The 21,626-nt window shown below is 43.3% G+C and overlaps 1 protein-coding gene across 2 annotated transcripts in view; it reads right to left on the reverse strand.

The window, feature by feature from the left end:
• The window catches only part of LEKR1 (leucine, glutamate and lysine rich 1), a 64,738-nt gene extending 47,785 nt beyond the window's left edge, over positions 1–16,953 (reverse strand). Inside the window, exons 1-3 of one of the 2 annotated variants that reach the window (XM_049801755.1) lie at positions 16,904–16,953; positions 16,414–16,495; positions 5,896–6,110 (exon numbers count right to left, since the gene is read on the reverse strand). In XM_049801755.1, the coding sequence (XP_049657712.1) occupies positions 5,896–6,110; positions 16,414–16,461 (263 nt within the window). In that variant the 5' untranslated portion in view covers positions 16,462–16,495; positions 16,904–16,953. Of the gene's footprint in view, positions 1–5,895; positions 6,111–16,413; positions 16,871–16,903 lie in introns of those variants that run through there. The other variant, XM_049801756.1, reaches the window with a different exon arrangement.
• Positions 16,954–21,626: the final 4,673 nt, after the last annotated feature.

A 21,626-nucleotide genomic window follows, 5' to 3' on the forward strand; every position in this document is an offset into this window, starting at 1 on the left:
TTTACTTTCCTGAGGAAAGTTAGCCGTTCATGGAGGCACGCATAGACTTACGCGGAATCTTTGCTGGAGCTTTCTTGTCAGTAAACGCCTCTCGAGGCCATTTTTGCAGTATGTGGTACCATTCTTAGATGCCAAAAAACGGTGATAATTTTTTTAATGTGACTTCAACTTTTAATTTTACCTATTAAATATGAAAATATTTTTAATGAAACATACAAGAAAAGTATGCATGGAAGCAAAAATGCAGATTTCATGTAGCCTTTTGCATTTTCCACTAACTGCTGTTTTAGCCTCTTCTGGATAAGGAATTTTGTTTTGCCAGAAGAAAGTTCATTTTGTCAGGAATTTGGGCAAAGATTAAGCATTACTTCAGGGTTTTGCACCTCATGAATTTCTCTTCTGAACTATCTCTGTGAACAAATTTGTCTTGCTTATTAATAATCAATCTTGGCACTTAATCATGTTAATAGAAAAAAACCTTGTCAAAACTAGAGCAATTCCAATTTTAACACATCAAGAGTGAGACTAAGCTATTGCTTGTCAGTAGAAAAAAGCACATATCCTATTGGGAACACTGGCTTCAACATACTTTACATAAGAATCTAACAGCAAGAGATTATTTCCCCAAGGCACTGTGCTGATTGGCTTTCTGAGACTGTGACAAGATTTGTCAGTGATTTTTTTTAAGTGTAAAAGTGAAGTTCACTGCTGTACAGAGGGTGAACACAGGACCTGGGTCCCCCAAACCCTGTTAGGCCTTTTGCTGGCACTCTGCACAAGCCTGAGCCATACCCAAGCCACCATGATGCCACTATCAGGGCAAAATACATAGAGCAGTTTGCAACTATTAAAAAGAACACATGAAACCACTTTGGCATAATACAAAATTCTGCTTTTTCCTGGTTAATAAGTACCCCCTAAAATTATCAAGTAGCTAATTAGAGAAGTACATACTATTATGTTATTTACAAAACAGATTGAATAAAAAAGTTGAAGGCGCCATTTCTTAGTAAACTTCATATCCTCTCTTCAGAACACACACACACGGCACTTCCAAGTACAAACCAGCTCTTGCGCACTTCTAAACACTGCAACTTGAACTATCTAAAAGTAGAATTAAATACATATGGAGCCAGAAAAATTCCAGCGCTTATGTGCTCTATATTCTGCCTACAAGAAAAAACCACTACATTATTTCCCTTTGCTGGGAAATTATGAGTGCAAAACCCAGGGACTCACTGAATCCTGTGCCCAGCTGATACCTCTTGGCAGCTTGTTTTATTTACTTTTCTCTTCCAAGCAGCCGCTGAAGGAGCACACAACTGAGACTTGCACAGAATAGCTGTAGCATGAAGAACACTAACTACTTTATGAACTGATTTCTTCTTATGTATTAGATGATACACCAATATCATTCTGAAAATACATTACAGTGCTGCAGTGGTTATAATGTTTTGTTTGTTAGTCATGCTTTCTGAAACAGTCAAAAGATGTGCAATCTCCCAGGTTACCCACATATGATGGTATATAATAAGAATAACCGACTGTATGCCCTAAACCACATTCAGAAAAGGAGAGATTAGCTCTTTACCTCTTTTTTTCATCCAGATTTGGCTCTCAGTGATTTTTTATACCAACTCCACTCCATTTTATCGCTAAATATTCAACAGAAACAGACATTAAAAAAACACCAACGATTAAAGTGACCTTTTTGCCTTGTGTTCTTTCCCTTCAAAACCTATTTTTAAAATGGTGACACAGTTCTTAAAGCATGTACCACTCCCCATTCCCAGTATTTTCAGTCTCCCAGGATAAGAAACCAGACGTCATTTCCACCAAACTGTTGTGTAGGTTGCTAGCTAAGGGTAGAGCAGCATGCTGTTATCCCTGCCGAGTCACTTTAGTGTTTTATTGCAAGTTTAGACTTTACCAAGCCAGGTAGCTGCTGTTGCATTCCTAAGCAATCATGTCACAAAAAGGAAGATTTATTTTAGGCAAATTCAACAACAAAGCATTTTTCATGGTATTAAGGTTTTGCCATTGTGGTAGGAACTAACAAACTCAAGAAAACACACACAAAACCCCACAAATATGGAAAAAATAGTTTCCACAAGTTTAAATGTTAGGTTTACATTTTCTTTAATATTTTATTATTTATAAATTTTCAACATCTATATGCATGGCTCAGGAGCATAAGTCTCATGGTAGCAATCAACAAGTAACTCCTCCTGCTAGATTTGTAAAAAAGTTTTCAGGAATCTATTTACAAGAGAACTTTGACATAGGACTTGCTAAGTGATAGCTATACACTTCTTCACATCTCTAAACATCATAACAATTTTTTTGCTCTTTGTCAGGCTCATGATATCCAGCGCTACTATACCTTTAAAAAGCATCTTTAGTATTTAAATCTATTTTACATTTCTTATATTGGGTGTTGTGAGAATTATCAAAAGTCACACCACAAATACAGTGTGCCCCTCATGCAGTGTCACAAATGTCAAAGGACACTGCCAGAGAAAATCCATTAATAAAGTCAGCTCTAGGGACTCCAGGAATCTAAGGGAGGGTCCTACACAGAGACATGGCTAAATCCAGCCATACCTATATCTCCAATGAATTAGAGAAGGCCCCAATGAAAGTGCCTGTTACCAATATGTTTAAATAGGTAACAGACCAAAAATAGTTAGTCAAAAGACACATCAGCGTTTCAGCTTAACTAAGCGTGAATCATTGCTCTTGCAGATGGTAGCCAGCAGCACAGAGCAAAATGCAGCACCAGCTGCACAGCCCACCTCAAGGCAGTATGAGTATTGACTGGCATTGCTATTTCAAGCTAGCCCCAGCCCTTCAGGAATAGCTCTCATGCAAGTAGTCTGGAATTAAAGCGATTTTAACACTGACTAAGAGTAAGACTTGAATAGCTAAATCGAATCAGCGTAGTTAACTGCATGCCAGTTAGTTCCCCTTCTTCTGACAAAATCCCAAAGGGCAGGTAACTAATTTCTGCAAAAGCGCCGGTACCCAGGTGGCTTTCAAGGTTAACCACTGGTACAAACAACAGCAATACTTCAACCGAAAAGGAATATAAAAACGAAACAATCTGCAACTAACAAGAAAGATTAAATCTCCTGGTCTACCAGAGGGGGGGAAAAAAAAAAAAAAAGTCCTATTTGGCTCCTGATAAACATTTGCAGTTTGGGAGGAATGATTTGTCAGCCTTGCAAGAACCAGAAGATAGTATGTTGAATAGTTAGTTTATGCCAACAGCACAAGGTAACGAGAGGCCCAGGATAGTAAAGAGGAGATAAGGAATATTTAGACAAGTTACTTAACAAGGCACAATAGCTGATTTATGGTCTGAATGAAAGCCTACTGAAAGTACTTCACTTGATTTCAGCAGGTTTTAAATCAAGTCGAGCCTTAGGGGGAAAAAAATGCAGAGATAAAATTTTTATTAACTCTTCCAGCTTTACGACAAAAAGTCAGCTAAATGAAAATTTTAAAGTTTACCTCTGGCAAATGATCCTCAACAAGAAGAATGTGCTGTCACTGCATTTGCTAACAAACTGAATACTACCACCATAACTGCCACCCAGAGCCATTAAAGGAACAAGGAGCAAATCCACTCTTCAAAAATACAACGTTAAGCCAAAGAAAACATTGAATATTAGGGGGGTGGAGGATGTTCAGTTCAAATGAAAAAAATGTTGCAAGAAACAATATAGAGTGATCTACAAGATAAATGCATTTTATTCAACTTTGTGTGAACTTGTGTTTTAAAATGAATCTTTTAAATAATATTACCAAACACAAGCCTAACTAAATCCATTAATAGTAATGTTAAATTCTTAGTAGTATTTAAGTGATTCACAAAAAAAAAAAAAAAAAGAAAAGAAAAGTTAATGGATTTGAGCGGTTCGCCTATAGACAAGCTGAAGTTGTTTCTTCTGTAGTGTGTCCAAAGCATTCCAGACCAATCTCCTGAAAGCACCTTAACACTCAAAATGCCCCACATTATCAGTTCTAGATCACTTCCTACTAGGTGTGAGTCAGTCATGCAAGAAACACCCTTACTGGGAGGTCTTCAGAATCAAAATGACTGAGCTGAAAATTAAAATTATAATCTCATTCGTACAAAAGGCTTCTGACAAACAGTTTGATTCAGATGAGCAAGAAATTACCAATAAGTTTATGATGCCCTTGTTTGTACCACATTATTCTATCAGTAGTCAACTTTAGCAACTGCATTTTTATAAAGTATCCTTTATTAGCCAACTATAAATATCAATGTTTATAGTTAACAAATCAGTGGAATATAACAATAGATTCCAAAACATGAGGATAGAAAATTAGGATACAGAAAACCAGCACATAGCATCCATGTTAAACCAGACTATGAAGATTAGAAGACAAGAGGAAAAAAAAGGAAGGGCAGTTCTTCAGAGCTTCAAGTCTGGAAGAGACCAAAACACTCGTCTTTCTTTCACAGAACAGTGCAGAAAAGATGCAATTTGATATTATGAAATTGGTCATATTGTCATGGTGTCATAAAACAGCAGAAAGCAACAGAAGGTTAATTAGAAACCAGAAATGTCAGTCCAGAAATCCTACAGCAAAAATAAGACTAAAAAACCCCACCCATAATGCTTTTATCATAAATGCTCATATTGACTACAACAATCTCCCTCTCTGTCCAAGTTCTTGATACATCATAAATAACCGCTGAGGATGGACAAATCAAAGCTAACAAGCTAGCTTGAGGTTCATGGTTGAGAACCTGATGGCACTCTAATTACAGGGCACAAAAACTAACACAGGTAGACACCAGGTTCTGCAGCCACTGCTGCTGCCTGGACTGCCTCAGGAACGCCACTTCTAGTACATGAATCAGCCACATATTTTAAGGCTAGTTTGGGTATAACTGCCTTTGCACCCTTTACTGCAAACCTAGAGAAGAGGAAAAATATTAGAAAATATGAAGGAAGGAAGGGCAGAGGGCAAAAAAAGTCTTTGAAACCTTCCTTTTAAGCTTTGTTTTCTCATGTCTACCCCAAAATGAACATTTATATTTGTTGTACCAATCTGAAGGTTTAGGAAGCAAAGCTGTGCTGTAGGCCCATCAAAAGGACAAATATTTTCGAAGTATGACTTCCTTTTCTAAGTTTAAAGTTATCATGATGTGACAAAGAAGTAGAACACAACAAAAGCCTGGAAGTATGAGCTGAAAGCGAACACACTTAAAGGTTGTAATCATTATGCCCTAAAAACATAAAGGTGGCTCTGGGGCATACTGTTAATTACTGGAGTTCTTAAGAGTACAAAACTCCCCCTTTAATTGGGACCTTCACATACCTGCCAGTAAGCGTTTGCAAACTCCTGTTTCTGAGGAACAATGCCACAAGCGGTACCCAAGATTTTCACAATTGCTTTACTATTCTGTATCATCCCTTCAGAGAGTGAACTGTAAGCTTCTCAGGGTACGAACGCTGGTAATTCTTTACCATGTTACTATGAGACGGTAAGTAAAAATTTCAGAACTATGATACTCCCAATACTGTGGAATTTCATTTAAAATATTATAATTTTATTACAAAATGATAAGATGAAATACAGGATCATTTCTCTTTGGGCGTGTGTGCAGGGGAAATACCTCTGAAATGCCTTCTGGCCTTTCTTTCACTTTAAATATATTGACTGTTTCTAAACTATTAAGGAATTTAAAACTTACTGCCAAAGAATACTATGAAAGATGATTTAAATTAAGTATTACAGTATATATGTTACATCTGATAAAAGACAGACAAATCTTATTTGTATTTTAAACTTGTGTGGAAAGAAACTACCTAATACACATACATGAGAATAACATCAGACTAGATAATATGGTCTGACCTTTCTGTTTTTGATTCACTGTCAGCTCGGTAGTGTTCAAGGTCTTGGTAAAGAGACTGCAATTCTGCTTGAAGTCCTTTTTCCCGTTCTATACTTCCTTCATAAAATTTAATCTCCTTTTCCATTGCTTTTACTTTTTCTTCCATCAACTTAAATTCATGAAGTATCAAATAGCTGACTCCACAGTATTTACACACTGTCTCATCCCGGGACATCTAGAAAAAGATAAAATTGCAAGATTGTTTGTAAGAAACAAGTTGAACAAAAAAACCCTGAATAACACTAAATAATAATAATAATAATAATAAATCTGAATAGTTTAAACCATTTACTGCTCTGGAGCATTTATGATCAGATTATGTTATTGCTTTAACAAATAATAAAGACAAAATTTTACATTAGCAAAATGAAATCAAACCATAGCAGTACTTTCACTTACTGGAAACTTCACAAGATACATCAATTATGCAATTTACTATGTGGGAACTCCCACTGGAATTCTAAAATGAAGCACCTCTGAATTATGTTTGATGTATTTATTTAAAATAAAATGCTGTGTTTTACAAAGTTATCTCCTTAATGAATCTGTGATCACCAAAGCCAGAAATATGTTATTTACTGTGGTTTTTTGACAACTGAAGTATATCCAACTGAAGCGTACAAGATCAAAAGTAATTCAAATGAGTACAGGCCTAATTATTATGATGTAGTGTCCATGACACTTGAGTGTTGTGGAAATTGTAACCCATTTACTAGGTATGAAGTATTCATCACTGATTTAAAAAATACAGAGTACATAATACATATCTAATTGAAAGACCATTTCTTAAATTGAGAAACATACTTTTGCAAGTAATCAAATTAAGCTTTGCAGTAAGCAAGGCTTCATAAATATGAACAGATAGATGTGCATCGACTTTGATACATACTTATTACTCAGTATATCAGTTGTTCCTGCATACCTTAATTTTCACTTCCAGGAAAAAAAAAATGCTCAGTTTACAAGTGATGTGGAAGTGAACCTGCACAAGAAATAGATATCAAGTAAATAAATCAGCCAGACCAATCCAAGGTCTGACACTTCAGTAGGGGACATGTAAGCATCTGCATACCAGCACAGATCCCTGAACATGACAGATTTTACACTGTTCTCCGGTCACAGCATAAATATATTTGAGAGGAGATGGTTAGAATTAAGATTAGATCAGAGGACACTCATAATACAGCTAAAGACACAACCTCAAAGCAACAAATATAAACAGGTATGGGTAAGCTTGGAGACATGAAAGATGGAAAATGGGTAGCAGCTGGAAGAGCAGTTATGTGTTTGTGTACCGAGAGCTTAAAACACGCTTTAACCTTTCTTGCAATTATCAACTGTTACAACGATTTTAACACAATGACTTAGAAAAGTCAGAAAGCTGGGAAATTGCAAGCGGTTTAAGTCAAAGAACGTAAGAGTCCTTCGTGTTACAGAAAAAGGAACAAAAAAAAGATATTTTGAGACATTGGGATAAATTCAAAGAAATCATACTTAGATGAAAGAGAAGAGCTTTCAAAAATTATAAACTAAAGACTCATTATCCCATGATTCAATAACCTTTAGCAGTTTAAATACAGCTTGATAAAAATGGTATTTCAGGATGCCCTGGAATTACCAGGCCAAGCTTTATTTTCCAGTTTCTTAGTCTTGCCCCAGTTTAAAATACCCCTAGTTACAGTTGCTCTGAATGAGCTGAAAATGCAAGTTTGTTTTTCCTGGCAGCTGCAAACTGTGCTTGGAAATATGAAACTGTTATTCAGGATAACTACCATAAAGTTCCAAAGCACTAAAATTACTATATTGAAAGAGGACAAAATGAGCTGTTATAAGGAGCACAGGAGGGGGGCTCTTATCCCGAAAAGAACATTGTGCTCTCTTGCAGCACCACCACTGCTGTCTTTCAAATAAACAGTTACAGAGATTTCACTGGGTACTAGGATTAAAAACAAAATAAAACAATTAGGGTCCTGAACTGAAAATGTTTTATGCAAGTACTATAACTTTTTAGTTTTGAAATTCAATTTTGTTATTGAACTTAAAAATAAATTAAGTCATAGAACAGTAAATATTATCCATCTGGACTTAGTGGGAAATGGGTCCCGTTCCTCTTCACATCCATTCCTCAGGTGAAGTAAAAACTTGAAAGGACTGCAGATCAGGTTGGATTTTTGAAGTATTTGCTACATAGTCAAAAAATCACAGGAAAGCTCACGGGCTTTATACTACTGCAGTAAGGAAAGAAAGTTCAGGCTTTTAATCAGAACTTTGCTTCTGTACATGCACAATTATCCTGCAACCACTGCAATATGCTGTATATAGACATGAACTAGTTTTAAAGTACCTATCTGCAGTGTAAACAGCAGTTTCTCAATACCAGTAATGAATCTGGCACGGATTGAGCGATGCTCAACAGGCAAGCTAGCCCAAACTAAATTCCATGCTGCAGTAGATTAACACCAATAAGCAAGCTAATTAATGTAAACTCAGCTCATGTATGCCCAATATGCCTAGAAAATTAACAGGACCCAGCTGAAAGTGAATTGCTCCAAAGAGCAAGGTCTGAACTGGGCAGAGCAAGGGCTGTACTAATCTGAATTCTCATCCTAAATCCAAGATTTCTCTGTCATGCCCACAGTGGTAAAATCACAGGCAGAACTTTCCAGAACTTTCTCCCTCCCCGACCCCACCCTCTCATTGCAAACATCACAACCCAAGATCTCCTTGCTGATACTTAAAACACCTCCTAGAATTCCTGAGCTGTTTGGACACTTTTCAGAAGCTACTGACGCTTCACACAGACAGGTATAGAGAAATACTGTCAAGCTGTAGATGCTGATTTCATTCAGCCAAAATAATGACAAAGCCATCTAAAGGCTACACCAATTTAAAGGTCAGAGCCAGAAAGCATTTTATAGCTTTGAAGACTACTTGCAAATGAAATGTTTTGGGGTTTTGCAGTTTCCAAGAGAAATAACATTACTTCGTCTAAATGTGTATTTCTCTATTGTCACCCTTCAATAATTTGCAAACCAGAATGTTTGGTCATTTATAACCAATTCTGACACTGAGGGCAGAGATACTTAAGTGTCTAAAAGTTTTAGACAACTAGGTAGGCAATAAAGACTTTTTAAGTTCCCTGCTGAAGAACACTCTGGAGTGTGAGTGCAGTCCTTATCAGATATCAGATAGTCCATACAGAAGAGAGCCTTATAAATGGTCTGTCCAGGACAAAAGATTCCATTAGACCTTGTATCTTAAACACCAAAGATGATCAACCATTACACAAAGGTCTATAGGAAACAAATTTTCATTTGTTCTTATGCTTACAAAGCTACCTTTTCTGGAATAATATTAGCCCTGAGTAACCACAAAGAATGTGTATTACATACAAAATTATTTATGTTTTCAGATTCCATATTTCACTATCTATTTACATTTGATCAAAAGACTGTTGTCATCTTCTCAAACACAAAGCAAAAAAAGAAAAAAAATCAGGGGAAAAAGCAGAGTTTGGAAGGAATAGGAAAAAAAGGAAGCTATCAGAGCTCTATCTAGAAAGGGGACTGTATATGTCCCTACCAGTGAGAATAAGCAGTCAATAGAAAAAAATCAATCAGTAATAAAAAAAACCCAAAACAACACCAAACAGAAGGTCATTTGAGTAATTTTAGTGTTGTGGTTTTGGTCAGCTTGGACAGGGAAACTCAAGGCAAACAGGACTTGAAAAGGTAACAGAGGGATACTAAAAAACCCCTGCTATTGAAGTTAGCACGACAGTACTGCATGCATGATAACAACATAAAATGAAAAACAAACTCACTGAGGACAAAGTGCTTGAGCTAGGAAGATATTTGATCCACAAGATTTTGAGCTACAGTTCTGATACACATTACACCAGACGCTACAAAGAAAGGAAGAGAGCAATGTCCAGAACAAACCGTATCACAAGGTAACATTTCTAGCTGTGATATTCCAGCAACTGTTCCACTACAGCATCTGTGGGAATAGTTTCAACTCAGAGATGCATTTGGTTTTGGAAGAACTAATATCATTCCATGGTTACATAGACTTCTTTAGCTACCAAGGGCAAGTGGAGAACTGAGCCAAGACTGATAGTCACTTAAATTACATCTGTCTGACTCAGTACCATAAGCATCTGTAGAGCATAAGTTATAAGGAAAAAAAGAAAGAAAAAGATTACTTTGGTGGTCTGGACCATTATTAGCCTTTTGAATGACGAGACAGGAATTTATACCATTTCAACTTGACCAAATAACTACAGGGAGTGTCAGCTTGTGCACTGCTATTCTTCTCTGATATTTCTGATTCCACCCGCAAAAGTTACCACGATAAAGAACTAAATTCTTGTTAAAAGAAAAATGATCTACTTTCTCACTTAGCAGTGCCTTGGTATTACAACATCCAGCATATGGATCCCTTATGCTAGAAATAGCCCATTACAAGCAGCTAATAAATAGCCATGACTCTTAAAAGCCAGAACTTAAGTCCTCAATTAATGAGATTCTTTTAAAAAGCTTTGAATATGTTTCTGTGCATCACTGAAATAAAAACATAGAGCCATGAGCACAGATGGGCTCCTTCTACATTAATTTTACAGTGCAGGAGAGGGAGAGCCTAAGGGAACTGCAGCACTAGCCATCCTCCTTGCATCACCCAGTGCTCCTCAGGCACATAACACGGTAGTTAACAGCTCTTGCTCCCTCCCCAGTTGATCCGTCAGGACTGAGACTGCTTTAGCAAGGACTGGCCAAATAACAAAAACCCCTGTATCTGTCCAAATACCGCTTGTAGCAGAATGATTGTTTTATTCTACCTCTACTTGATTCTACCTTATTATCTGAATCTACTTTCTTTTTGTTTTACTCCTCCTCTCCCATACTCCTTTCATTTCTCTCACGCTGTTTGTCCCTCTCCTGACAAACTAGCCAATCCCTATTACACAAAAAGAAATCATTACTCAAACCACACAACTGATTTTCTAGGAAGAAAGTGGAATCTTCTGCTGTATATGCAAAACTGACAAGTTATTTGACTGAAATTGATCAATTTTTTTATTCAAAGAAAGATTTTTAAGAGTCTCAGTAGAAACTTCACTTAAAAAGAGTTTATTGCGAGTCAAGCTTTCAGTCAGCATCTAGTCAGAAAGTAATACACATTGTAACGCTAAGCCATGCTGCATACATAATTATTTACTCCACTTCCATAAAATAGCAATTGCAAAATAAAAATCACAGTACTTGCTTTGAATACATATGAGTAGTGTAGAAATAGGCTTGCAGTAAAAACAGAATGTCCTGCTCTCAAAAGTTTCATTCAAAACATGCCCTGAAATAATCAGCTTGTCACGACAGGAAATAATACTCGGATTTCAGGTAGCTTTAATTTTTTCCTGCCTGTGAGTAAAGCAGACTAATGAATCATAAAAGACTGTGTTGCACTGCTAGTAACTGCACTCACTCACACAAGCCCTGCAAATATCTAACACATGTCCAACAGGCCATGCAGACCTTACGGGCACTCATAAGCTCTTTCAGGATGTGTTAAGGCACACTCCAGCTCTCCAGTGCAACGCAGAGCAGAGAGTTCTTATAAACTGAACCTCAGGACTTTGCGACAAAATGCAATGCCCGGGCAGACAAAAGATCATTTAGCCCATTGCTAACCATATCTTTGCCTGACAAATACTGACTTTTTGCACCTGCAGTTGCAACTGTTAGGAAGTCCCTCCTAGCTACAACCCAACTGCTTGTGATGCAAGAGAGACTGCAATCTCTCCAATTCCTAGTAACGCACTTGGATGCTGGTTGCAGAAAGGGTAGAAAAGCTTGAATATAGTGAATACAGCCCTAGTTTTATGAGAAAAGCTTCAATATAATGAATACAGCCCTAGCCTTAGGAGTACAGCAAGAGAGAAAAACGCTTTGCTGCCCTAGGTGACCACCAGTGACTCCAGAATTCTCACATTAAGAACAGAAGATCGTTATCCAAGTCCAGAAGATATGCTTTCACAAATCCTTTGATACCGCAATACACAGTGGTAAGAGAGCAGGTTGCCTTTACTACCTGGGAACTGGTTTTCCCAAGTCAGCTATGGGTCCATGCATAACCAGTTCACTGTTGAGAGCTTTCCACCCCTTCAGGCTGTAACATATGGGCTCATACCAAAAATAAGCATATACTTTCCAACATTTCCAAAGTACATTATAGCCACTCAGAATATTCTCATAGCCAGAGCTTGTCATCCCAATGAAATCTAAATGTTAAAAATCTGACGGCCAAGTATTGAAGATCTCAGCAGGCATAGGGGCAACTCACAAATATCACCTTAAGAAGCATCCATAAGGTATGTGACAACAGGACCCTGGAAACACTTCCTGCCATTCTGCATGTAAATGTTACTGTGTTCATCTGAAGGGCACAAATGGAAATGCTGCTGCTTCTGAATCCACATTGATATCAATATTTTAAGTACTAAATACATAGCTATGTTGTTCACTTTACAAAGCTAGGCTTGGTGTATGGGACAGATTCTTTAGCTAATTGACACAACTGGAACTATGTAAGAACCTATGAAAAAAAAATAACCCCAGGTCCAAAGACAGCAAGAAAAATTAAAGACAACATAATGTGTTCATAAAGATACCGTAATGTGCTCAATCTAAAGCACACGTGGCAAATCTATTGAGTAACCATTTGCTATTAGTAATGTACATGATGTTTTGCGGATAGTTGGATACCACGGGAACGTTCTGTACTGCTGTATAACGTAGCTTCAAAGTTCCTGCTCTGCTTACTTTCTTAAGCTCCTAGGGTGAGAGAACTACTTGTCTGTAAGGGTATCTTGTGCTCAATTATTTTATGATTTATGTTAAGCAAAGGTTATATATTTGCCAAATAAAATATAAAATTAAATATAACTTTATATTTTTACTGTCTTACATAGGTAGCTGCTATTCGTTTCCCATTTCATTAAGACCTTCAGGGAAAAACTGCATCTTCCCATCTACTTACATTAAATGGATAACAATGCTGAAACAAACACAGTAAGTTCACAAGCATATAAAATATTTGTCTACCACTAGCAACAGACAGCTAACAAGGTACAGTATGATAATCTTCTTTCTCTTGAGGAAACAACCAACCAACCCAACTGCCCACCCAACACAAAAAAAACAAACAAACAAAAAAAGAGAACTCTCAAAAAATACACATCCATAACACTGGAGTAAAGGAAACACCAACTTTTGTACTATCCTATGCTCTATGATACCTCTCTGACTGAGTTTGATGGCATAAACTTTAAGACATGCAAGTACACGAAAAAGTAGGCATTACAAGCCAGCAGTCTCTGCAAAGTTCTTTCTACAGCTCTGTGGCAATACACTTAATAAGAAAATGTAGTGTTCTACAGAGGCAGACCAACCAACTTACTCAATTACCTAAAACACCTGCTATCTGACACACCAAGTGTGCAAGCATCACCTCCTAGAAGTGTACAAGCATCCCTAAAATAAGGTTCCCTAAATACCCTAAAATACCCTCCCTAAAAACTGTCACAGAAGAGAACCTAAGCTATGGCTTGGACTTTGCCATTGACCGACTTGGTTATTTCCCTCCTGGGAAGTTACCAATTTTCCTATGTATGCTGCCAAAACAGCAGCAGCTGTTCTCCACACTCGCCATCACCACCACTCCATGTGGCATAGCTTCCTTCAAAACTTGCAGGGAAAACTGACTCCTGCTGACTTCTAACACTGGTTACCTAACTGAGCAACATTTGTCAAACTGCTCACAGGCAAAGTCACAACTCTGGGTTTTTAAAATTTTTTTTAGAAACAAACCATGATTTAGATCTTTCCTAATAATTCATTTCTAAGAAGTATGCAACTGTAAATACAAAAAACCCTATAAGCTTTAATAACAGACATGTGGATGTTTATTTGCCTGTTACTTTTTTTTTTTTTTCATTTAGCGCCAATCTTGCAATGCATGTTGTGTGAAAGAGGTATGAGAGCAGTAGAAGGAATATGAGAGAGAGAGAGAGAGGCAGGGCCATGTAAGAGAGAAGCAGACACACGTGTTCCTTTGGCCCAAAAACTGTGTGTTGGGAGCATGTGCTCAGTTTGGCAGAGGAATCTACAGCTGGCACAAGTTCTGCATATGTTGGGAGCCATCTAAAAGAAAGACTCCAAAGGAGATGCTATAAAATCCAAGAAGCAGGGAATGTGAAGGGAATAACAGCTTGTGTACATCAAAGGTAGAAAATACAAGGACAGGAAATTGTGAGAATGACTTGTAATCAAGCTCTGTATCTTGTAACTATACTGCAACTACAATGCAAGTCAGCTGAGTGAAGAGACGAGCAGCAGCAAAGGATATGTAAAACCCCAACTCTTAACTGATCCCAAAATCTTGGGCTGTCGTTGCCTTAGGGCTCACATATCTCACACTGAGGTGACAGGGTAGGATGGGACAGGAACATAAACCTATTCCTGTATATATCTAGGAGTACTGATGTGCCCTCTGCATATAGATCTTTTTGTTAAAGGTGTACCACAAAAAGTGAGAGAGATCTCAAGAGACGGCCTGCCCAGTCATTTACCCCAAAGCAAAAGTTTGCCTTACTTGTCCCCCACAGTGCCACTGGAGGAATTCCACAACTCCCCTGCGTGAGCTGCTCCAGAGCTCAACCACCCCTACATCGAGAGTTTCATAACATTCAACTACAGCAAGTCCAAAAAGGTGAGGATCAGATTAATTTTCAGCTGGAGATGAAGGACAACCGCCATCTTCCTACACGTCAATTCTGTTACTGTGCCCTCAAGTATTTTCCAGAATAAGTAAACCCAGTTCTATTATCCTCTCCTAGAACAAGATTTTTAAGCTCTTTACTATTTTTGCACTTTTCTAGATCGCCATCAGTCACGTTATTTTTCTTAAAGCCTGCAGCTCAGAATTGATACCTCAACAGCCCTGAGCAGAGGAATAATGAAGGCCCAAGTTTCACATGCAATTCCTATATCAATACATTTAATACTTGCTTTCTTTGTAACATCACTTTGTCAATATTACTATTATTCTGCTTATGACCTGATTATAGACCTCAGTGTTAGGTCTGACAAGAGACAAGGAAGCTTAGTCAGTTACTCTGTATTTTGCGTTGATGCATCGGACATACTCTTTCTAAATATGCCTTATTCTTACTAAGAACATGAAGTTTAATGCTGTTCCCAGAATGCTCACAACCCCTCCCAGACTGGCATCAGTGTAATCCTTATTGTAATCTAAGATCCTAGCTCAACAAAAAACAGCAGATGCCAACACTCCTACGGAAAAGAAATAATGTCACCCCCTTTCTGTTCCCAGTTTGTGCCTGCGCTTACACCTGCTTCCTCCTCGTGCTAGCATATGCATAGCACAGAGTTCAGGAACTAGATCAGGAACTGATCCAAATGAAAGGCAGGCAGCTGAAGTGCCACCAGACTACAGCCTTAATTCTTTAATGGAAGTATTGAGCAGTACTAGATCCAGAACAATTCCTTGATGTGCTTCATCCAACAATTTGGCACAACTGTTTTTCTGAGAAACTTGTACTGATTTTTGCTAACCACCTTATCCTGTTGACCCTTACGAACTGATTTCTAAACAAACGTATCTGGTATCTTTGCTGCTGCCAGAAAAGCTGCTAATGACTCTGTAAATTTCCCAGGTTCCTCCCCTCCCCTTTTTACAGGCAAGTATTCCTTTTCCTTTCCTTTGGCTATCTTACCAGTCCTTGAATTCTCAGAAATCATCATTGACGGCTCAGAAATTGTTTCGACAGTTTCCTGGACTATCAATTTCTCCAGACTGTGCTAGCCTGACTACATAAAACTTTTAAATTACTTGATTATTAGATGCATACCAAAAAAATGAGGACAGCAGGGTGTTTTACTGCCAAAGTAAAAACTTCATAGTGTTGTAAAAAGTGACTCGTGTTCCAGTTGTGTGCATCACCCCATATAAAGAGCCTCCTTGTAAGTTAACCCATATAAACAGCAGCATTGTTACATTAGTAGTAATCTGTCTCCCAAACAAAAGAACAGCCTCACACACAGAGAGAAGACAGAAGAAGAGATGAAGGGGAATGTTCCATTCCTGTTTGTATTGGCACTCCTTTGGAACAATTACATGTTATGCTCTGCAGTCATTCCAAACTTACGGCAACAAAACACGCCGTATGGGGCAAAATTCGAAACTCGCCTAGCAGTGACAACACCATTACAGAATGACTATGTTCCTCTACTGTTCCTATAGAATTAGTGTGTAATTACATTTCGTATAGAGCTAGAACACACCCAGTATAAAACCAGGACCAAAACGTACCAGCGTTCAGAGGCCAGCAAAACATTCCTAAGTTACTGTAGTACCTGGCCTCCAAATGGTTTGGTTTTTGTACTTCCACTGTTTCATACCTTTCGAATCTCCTCGGGCAGGGCGTGAATGGGGACGTGCCGCTCCATGGCCTCCCGAAACTCTGCGGCGGGCTCAGGGAACCTGCCAGAGGCCACAGGGAGGGTCAGAACCTGCCGTCAGCAGCAGGGCCGCACGTCTCCTCTGGCCCACGCGTGGAAACGCAAGCCCACACCCCCTACAGGCGGCCCAGGCCTGCCCCGAGAGGCCTCCCCACGCCCCAACCGCCTGCCCGGAGACAAGCCGCGGCTGCACGGCAGCGGCGGAGCCCCGGCAGCGGTCGCGGAGCGCAGGCCGCGGCAGGGACGAAGGAAGGAAGGGGGAAGAAGGGGAAGGGGACGGGACACCACCCGTCCCGGGGTACGGCGGTTCGGAGCTCCCCCCCGAGCCGGGTCCGGCCCCCCTCCCCACCGCGGGAGACACCGGAGCCCGAAGCCAGCCGGAGGGGAAGCGGGGTGAGGGGAAAGCCAGCCGGGGCGGCCATTTTCTTACCGCGGCTTCCTCCGTAACCACGGCAACGGCGCGCCGCCCCGCGCGTGCGCCTCACGTGGCCGGGGCGCGCGCGCCCGCGCAAAACCGGCCGAGTTTGGTGTCTGGGTTTGGGGTTTTTTTTTTTGGGGGGGGGGGGGGAACAGAGGGTCTGCGTTGCCCCTGATCCCACCCCGCATAGCGAACGGTCCCGACTGGAAATTAATAACTAGGATGGGGAGGAGCTGCGGTGGCAGGGCTGGATCTGGTTCTGGAGGGGGAGGACGCGGTTTTGGTGGCAAAGCCTTTGTTTCGTTGGAGCCCCTGTCGCCCCAAAACCGGCCCTCAGGTCTGGGTCAGGTGCGTGTTCGACATGGAGGCATGTGCTCAACCTCCCCGTGAACCGGCTTTGCGCCGCCAGCCGCCGGTGAAATCCGCTCGGGTTCACAGCGAAGCCATAAAAATAAATAAATCAGGACAAGATGTGAGAACCGGGAGTTTTCCGTACAACCCCATTTCGATGGAATTAATTTCACGTTCTGCCTCCCCTCTCCTTTTCATCGCCGGTTATTTTATGGCTGGCCCCTTCGGCACGGGCCTGAAAACCCGAGCTGCCGTGAGACTCCCCTTTTTATCGCATCCCATCAGCCGTGCCGCAACGGCCATCTGCTCTGTCCCCACGGTCTCCAGCAAGGCAGCCGGCGCAGCCGGGGTCTCCCTCCACCTGAACCAGCCGCAGACGGGTGATGTTGCCGACGAAGGCTGCTCACCTCCCAAAGCCGACTTCCAGCCTGTCCGAAGCAATTCCTGCTTGCCCAAAGGATTTCCGATATCCCCAAAGTATTTTCTGTATGCCCAAAGCAATTCCTATATGCCCAAAGCAATCTCTGTATGCCCAAAGCAATCCCTATATACCCAAAGCATTCCCTGCAAGCCTTATACAAAAAGATACGCCCCCCCCCCAAAAAAAAAATTAATAATTTAGGAATGTCCACTAAAAACTGAAAAAAGGCCATCATGAAAAAGGAGGTGACCTTCCACCGACCTTTGTTAACCTAATTTAATTTATGCGTGATTCGCTCTTAACTGCAAAGGTTCCGTCTCTGGGGCACCTCCGTGGAGGGCAAAGCATCGGTCACATTTTTCAGAGCAGTGCTGAGCGGCTGAGGAGGGAATATGGGTTTTTTTTTGGTGGAGTAAGCTGCGTGGGGGCAAGGGGGGGTGGTATTGGAGAAGATAGTGATTTTTATGGGGGGAAAAAAAAGGAAAATTGCATGAGTAGGAGCTGTTGCAATGATGGGGGGGGGGGGAGAGGGAGGGCACCGGGCGCCCGTTCGGGCGCCCGGTGCCCTCCCTCTCCCCCCCCCCCCCCCTCCCCGGCTTTAAAGCACGGTCCCACGGGTGGCTGCCCCCCCCCAACCCTGGCGTCTGCTGCCGGCGTGACCCCTTCCACGTTGCGTGCCGACCTCCCGTGTTCCGCTGCATCGTTAATCCCCAGTTTGGCAGCAAGCGGAGCCGCATGCCCCAGCTTCCCCCCTCCCGTCCTCCTCGCCTCACCACCTCCTTTAACCTCTTCGTGATCCAACGCGGGATATAAGGGGGGGTGGGTGGTGATGGGGTGTCTCGCGTGGAAAAGGGAAGGGGGGGGGTGGCGTGGGAATGTCACCCCGTACCACCGCCCTGCAGCTCAAGAGCAAATTTAACCCGGCCCATCGCAAGACGCTCAAAGGTCAGAGCGAAGAGCTGGCGATTTAAAAATAAATAAAATATAAAGTCCCAGCGCGCTGCACCCACCCCCACGCGGTGCCTGCGGGCTGGCAGCGGGGCTCACCCCGGCGGGGGGGGGGGGGGGGGGGGTAGGATTGCGTGTGAAGGGCGGCTCGCCCCCCGCGGAGGTATTTAATTAAGAGCGGCATTAACAGCGAGACGGGGAAGGCAGCGCCTTTGATCGGGGTGGCGGAGGGAAGGGGGGGGGGGGGGGTGCCTGGCCGCGCCTTGCCGGCATATGTTCCCCCTGCGTGATGGCGGCGGTGGCGGGGGGCGGCGGGCCGGGCGCCCAGCGCCTCTCACGCGATGGCCGCCTACCGTGCCGGGGAAGGGTGTCGTGCGGCGGGGCGATGAGATCAGCGCGGATCACCGCCGCGGCTGTGGAGGGAGGGGAAGGGGAAGGAAGGGGAAGGCGGCCGTCACGCAGCGGCCGGGAGATGCAGGGAGCGGTGGGGGGTGGGGGGTACGGGGGGACGGGGACTGCTCCCTTCCCGCCCTCGGCTGAGGGGAGGCGTGTGTGAGGAGATGTCCTGAGGGGAGCCTGTGCTGAGGGGGTTGAGGGGACCCTGTCCTGGGGGGGGGGGGGGGGGACGACGACACACTTTGTTGTTGTTGTTCTTTCGGTTTTATGCAAGCGTGTAAAAAACGTGGGGGTTGGAACTAAGATCATCTTTAAGGTCCCTTCTAACCCAAACCATTCTGTGACTGAGGAGATCCTGTCCTTGGGCGAGGGGGGGCTGAGGGGAGCCTACCCTTGGGGGGCTGAGGAGATCCTGCCCATGGGGTCTGAGGGGAGCCTGCGCCTTTGGGGGGTCTGAGGGGAGCCTGCCTTTGGGGGTGCTGAGGGGAGCCTCCGCCTTTGGGGGGGCTGAGGAGATCCTGCCCATGGGGTTGGAGGGGAGCCTGCCTTTGGGGGGGCTGAGGAGATCCTGCCCTTGGGGTCTGAGGGGAGCCTGCCTTTGGGGGTGCTGAGGGGAGCCTCCGCCTTTGGGGGGGCTGAGGAGATCCAGCCCATGGGGTCTGAGGGGAGCCTGCCTTTGGGGGGGCTGAGGAGATCCAGTCCTGGGGGGGTGAGAAGAGCCTGTCCTGGAGGTGAGGAGAACCGGGCAGGAGACATGTTGCTGCCAGCCTGGATGCTCACGGTTGGGGGTTCCTGTGGGAAGCACGGCAGCAGCTGTTCCCCCCCCCCCCCCCCCCCAGCCCTGAGGGAAGCCCCCCACAAAATCCCCGCTCTGTCATGGCCCCCACACCCCAGTCTGCCTGGCACGGGTGGCTCGGGACTGCGGTGGGCTGAAAGGGGTCTCTCTGCCTCTGCCCCTGCCCGTGGGTTTTCAGCTCCCCTGGGGCAGGCAGGCCGGGCCGGAGTCCGGCCATGTCTCGCCCGCATGGCGTGGCGGCAGGCCGGCGTGCGTGCCAGCCTGAACGAGCGGGACGGCTGGAGATCAGGTTCCAGGCAGCGCGAGCAGCTCCAAGGACAAACGAACAGGCAAGAAATGAGTGCGTGACACGCAACAGTCATAAGCCAGCTATTTCCATTGTTTTCCGGCAGGCTTTGTACCTTCTCAAACACACGTGGAAAGCCTCCCGCTGCTTAGAAATCCCAACCCGGAGGAGCAAAGTCCGTGCCAGTGGGCAGCTAGGGAAAATGGCTAATACACACGACCTTCGCACAAAGCAGGACCGGCCGGTGTGTGTGTGAGGGTGAATAGGTATGCCTGCGCCTGCAACGTTTCCTGGGCAAAAGAGAAATCGCACGTTTATACTAGTTCTCTTGTTTTAGGTTGTACTTTCATTTGTTCAATACAAAGCCCAGCGCGGGGAAGCGGTTTTGCAGCATTGTCTGTCAACAGCTCCTCTGGGAACCTGCTGGCGGTTCCAGTTGTTTTGCTAGGGAGGAGCAGAGCGTGAGCGCTTATTGCTCAGACCTGCGGTGCTGTAGGTACGCGGGGGCTTTGCAGAGGAGCAGGAGGGGTCCCTGCGCTGGGGCCCGCAGCAGAGGCTGACACGAGGAGGAGAGATGGCAGGAGACGTGCAGAGGGAGGGGTCAAGGGAAGGACAGGGCTTGCACGGCGTACGGCAGCGAGGTTATTTCTGGTGCTGCATGCACATCGTGTTAGTTCCCATTTTTGAGCTATATTGCTTGCTAGGTTGGTTTGGTTTGCTCTGCTCCCTTCTCTTTGCAAATGTCACAAGGACGAGACCGTGGTGGGAGAGCAGCCCCTGTGGAAAGACATTTGGAGGAGGGATCCGAATGCGAGGGCTACCTGGGAGTCAAGGTCAGGCAGGTCGTTCTCTGCAAAGGGACAGCAGTAGGACAGAAACTCTCCAAAGCGGCGTGAAAATGATAAAATCGGGAAAAGTGTAAAGGACCAGGGCACTGGGAGGTATGCGCAGAAGGGCAGAGATAAGGTGGTGGTACTGGATTCTGAAGGCACCGTGATGCTGGCTTAAATAGCAGAGTGAAACAGGAGCATGCTAATGACAGTGGGGCATGCGAGGCAGGAATCAGATCATGAAGGAGGAGATCCCAGTACTCCTGTTGTGACATTGCCAAATCAAAGTCAAGGTTTTGGCCGCAAGAGCACATGAGGTGAATCAGAGGAGGAATCTGTATGATTAAGCAGCAGCTGAGTGCCAGAAGCGAAGAGATGTCAAGGATAGTATCGGGAGTGTGTGTGTAGAGGACAGCGGGTTTATTTGCCACGGTAGAAAAGGATTTGAAAGGGAATACAAGAAGCTTGTACTGAGCCTGAGTTGGCAGCAAGAGAATTTGGGAAGGGTGCCAGGAAAAGCGTCACAGATACAAGGCTGAAGTGAGAAAGGAATACAGAGCACAGAGGCAGCTTCAGCAGTCAAGCGGTTAGGAACGGGCACGAAGGGCAAGAGGGCACAGACAGCCAGCTAGCAGGACGTGATTCAGGGAGGAAATGACCAAGCAAAAGCCCAGACCCCTGGGAGATAGGTGCAGAAGGGTTCAAGG

This window comes from Accipiter gentilis, chromosome 6 (genome assembly GCF_929443795.1).
Source record: "Accipiter gentilis chromosome 6, bAccGen1.1, whole genome shotgun sequence".
Classification (NCBI taxonomy): domain Eukaryota; kingdom Metazoa; phylum Chordata; class Aves; order Accipitriformes; family Accipitridae; genus Astur; species Astur gentilis.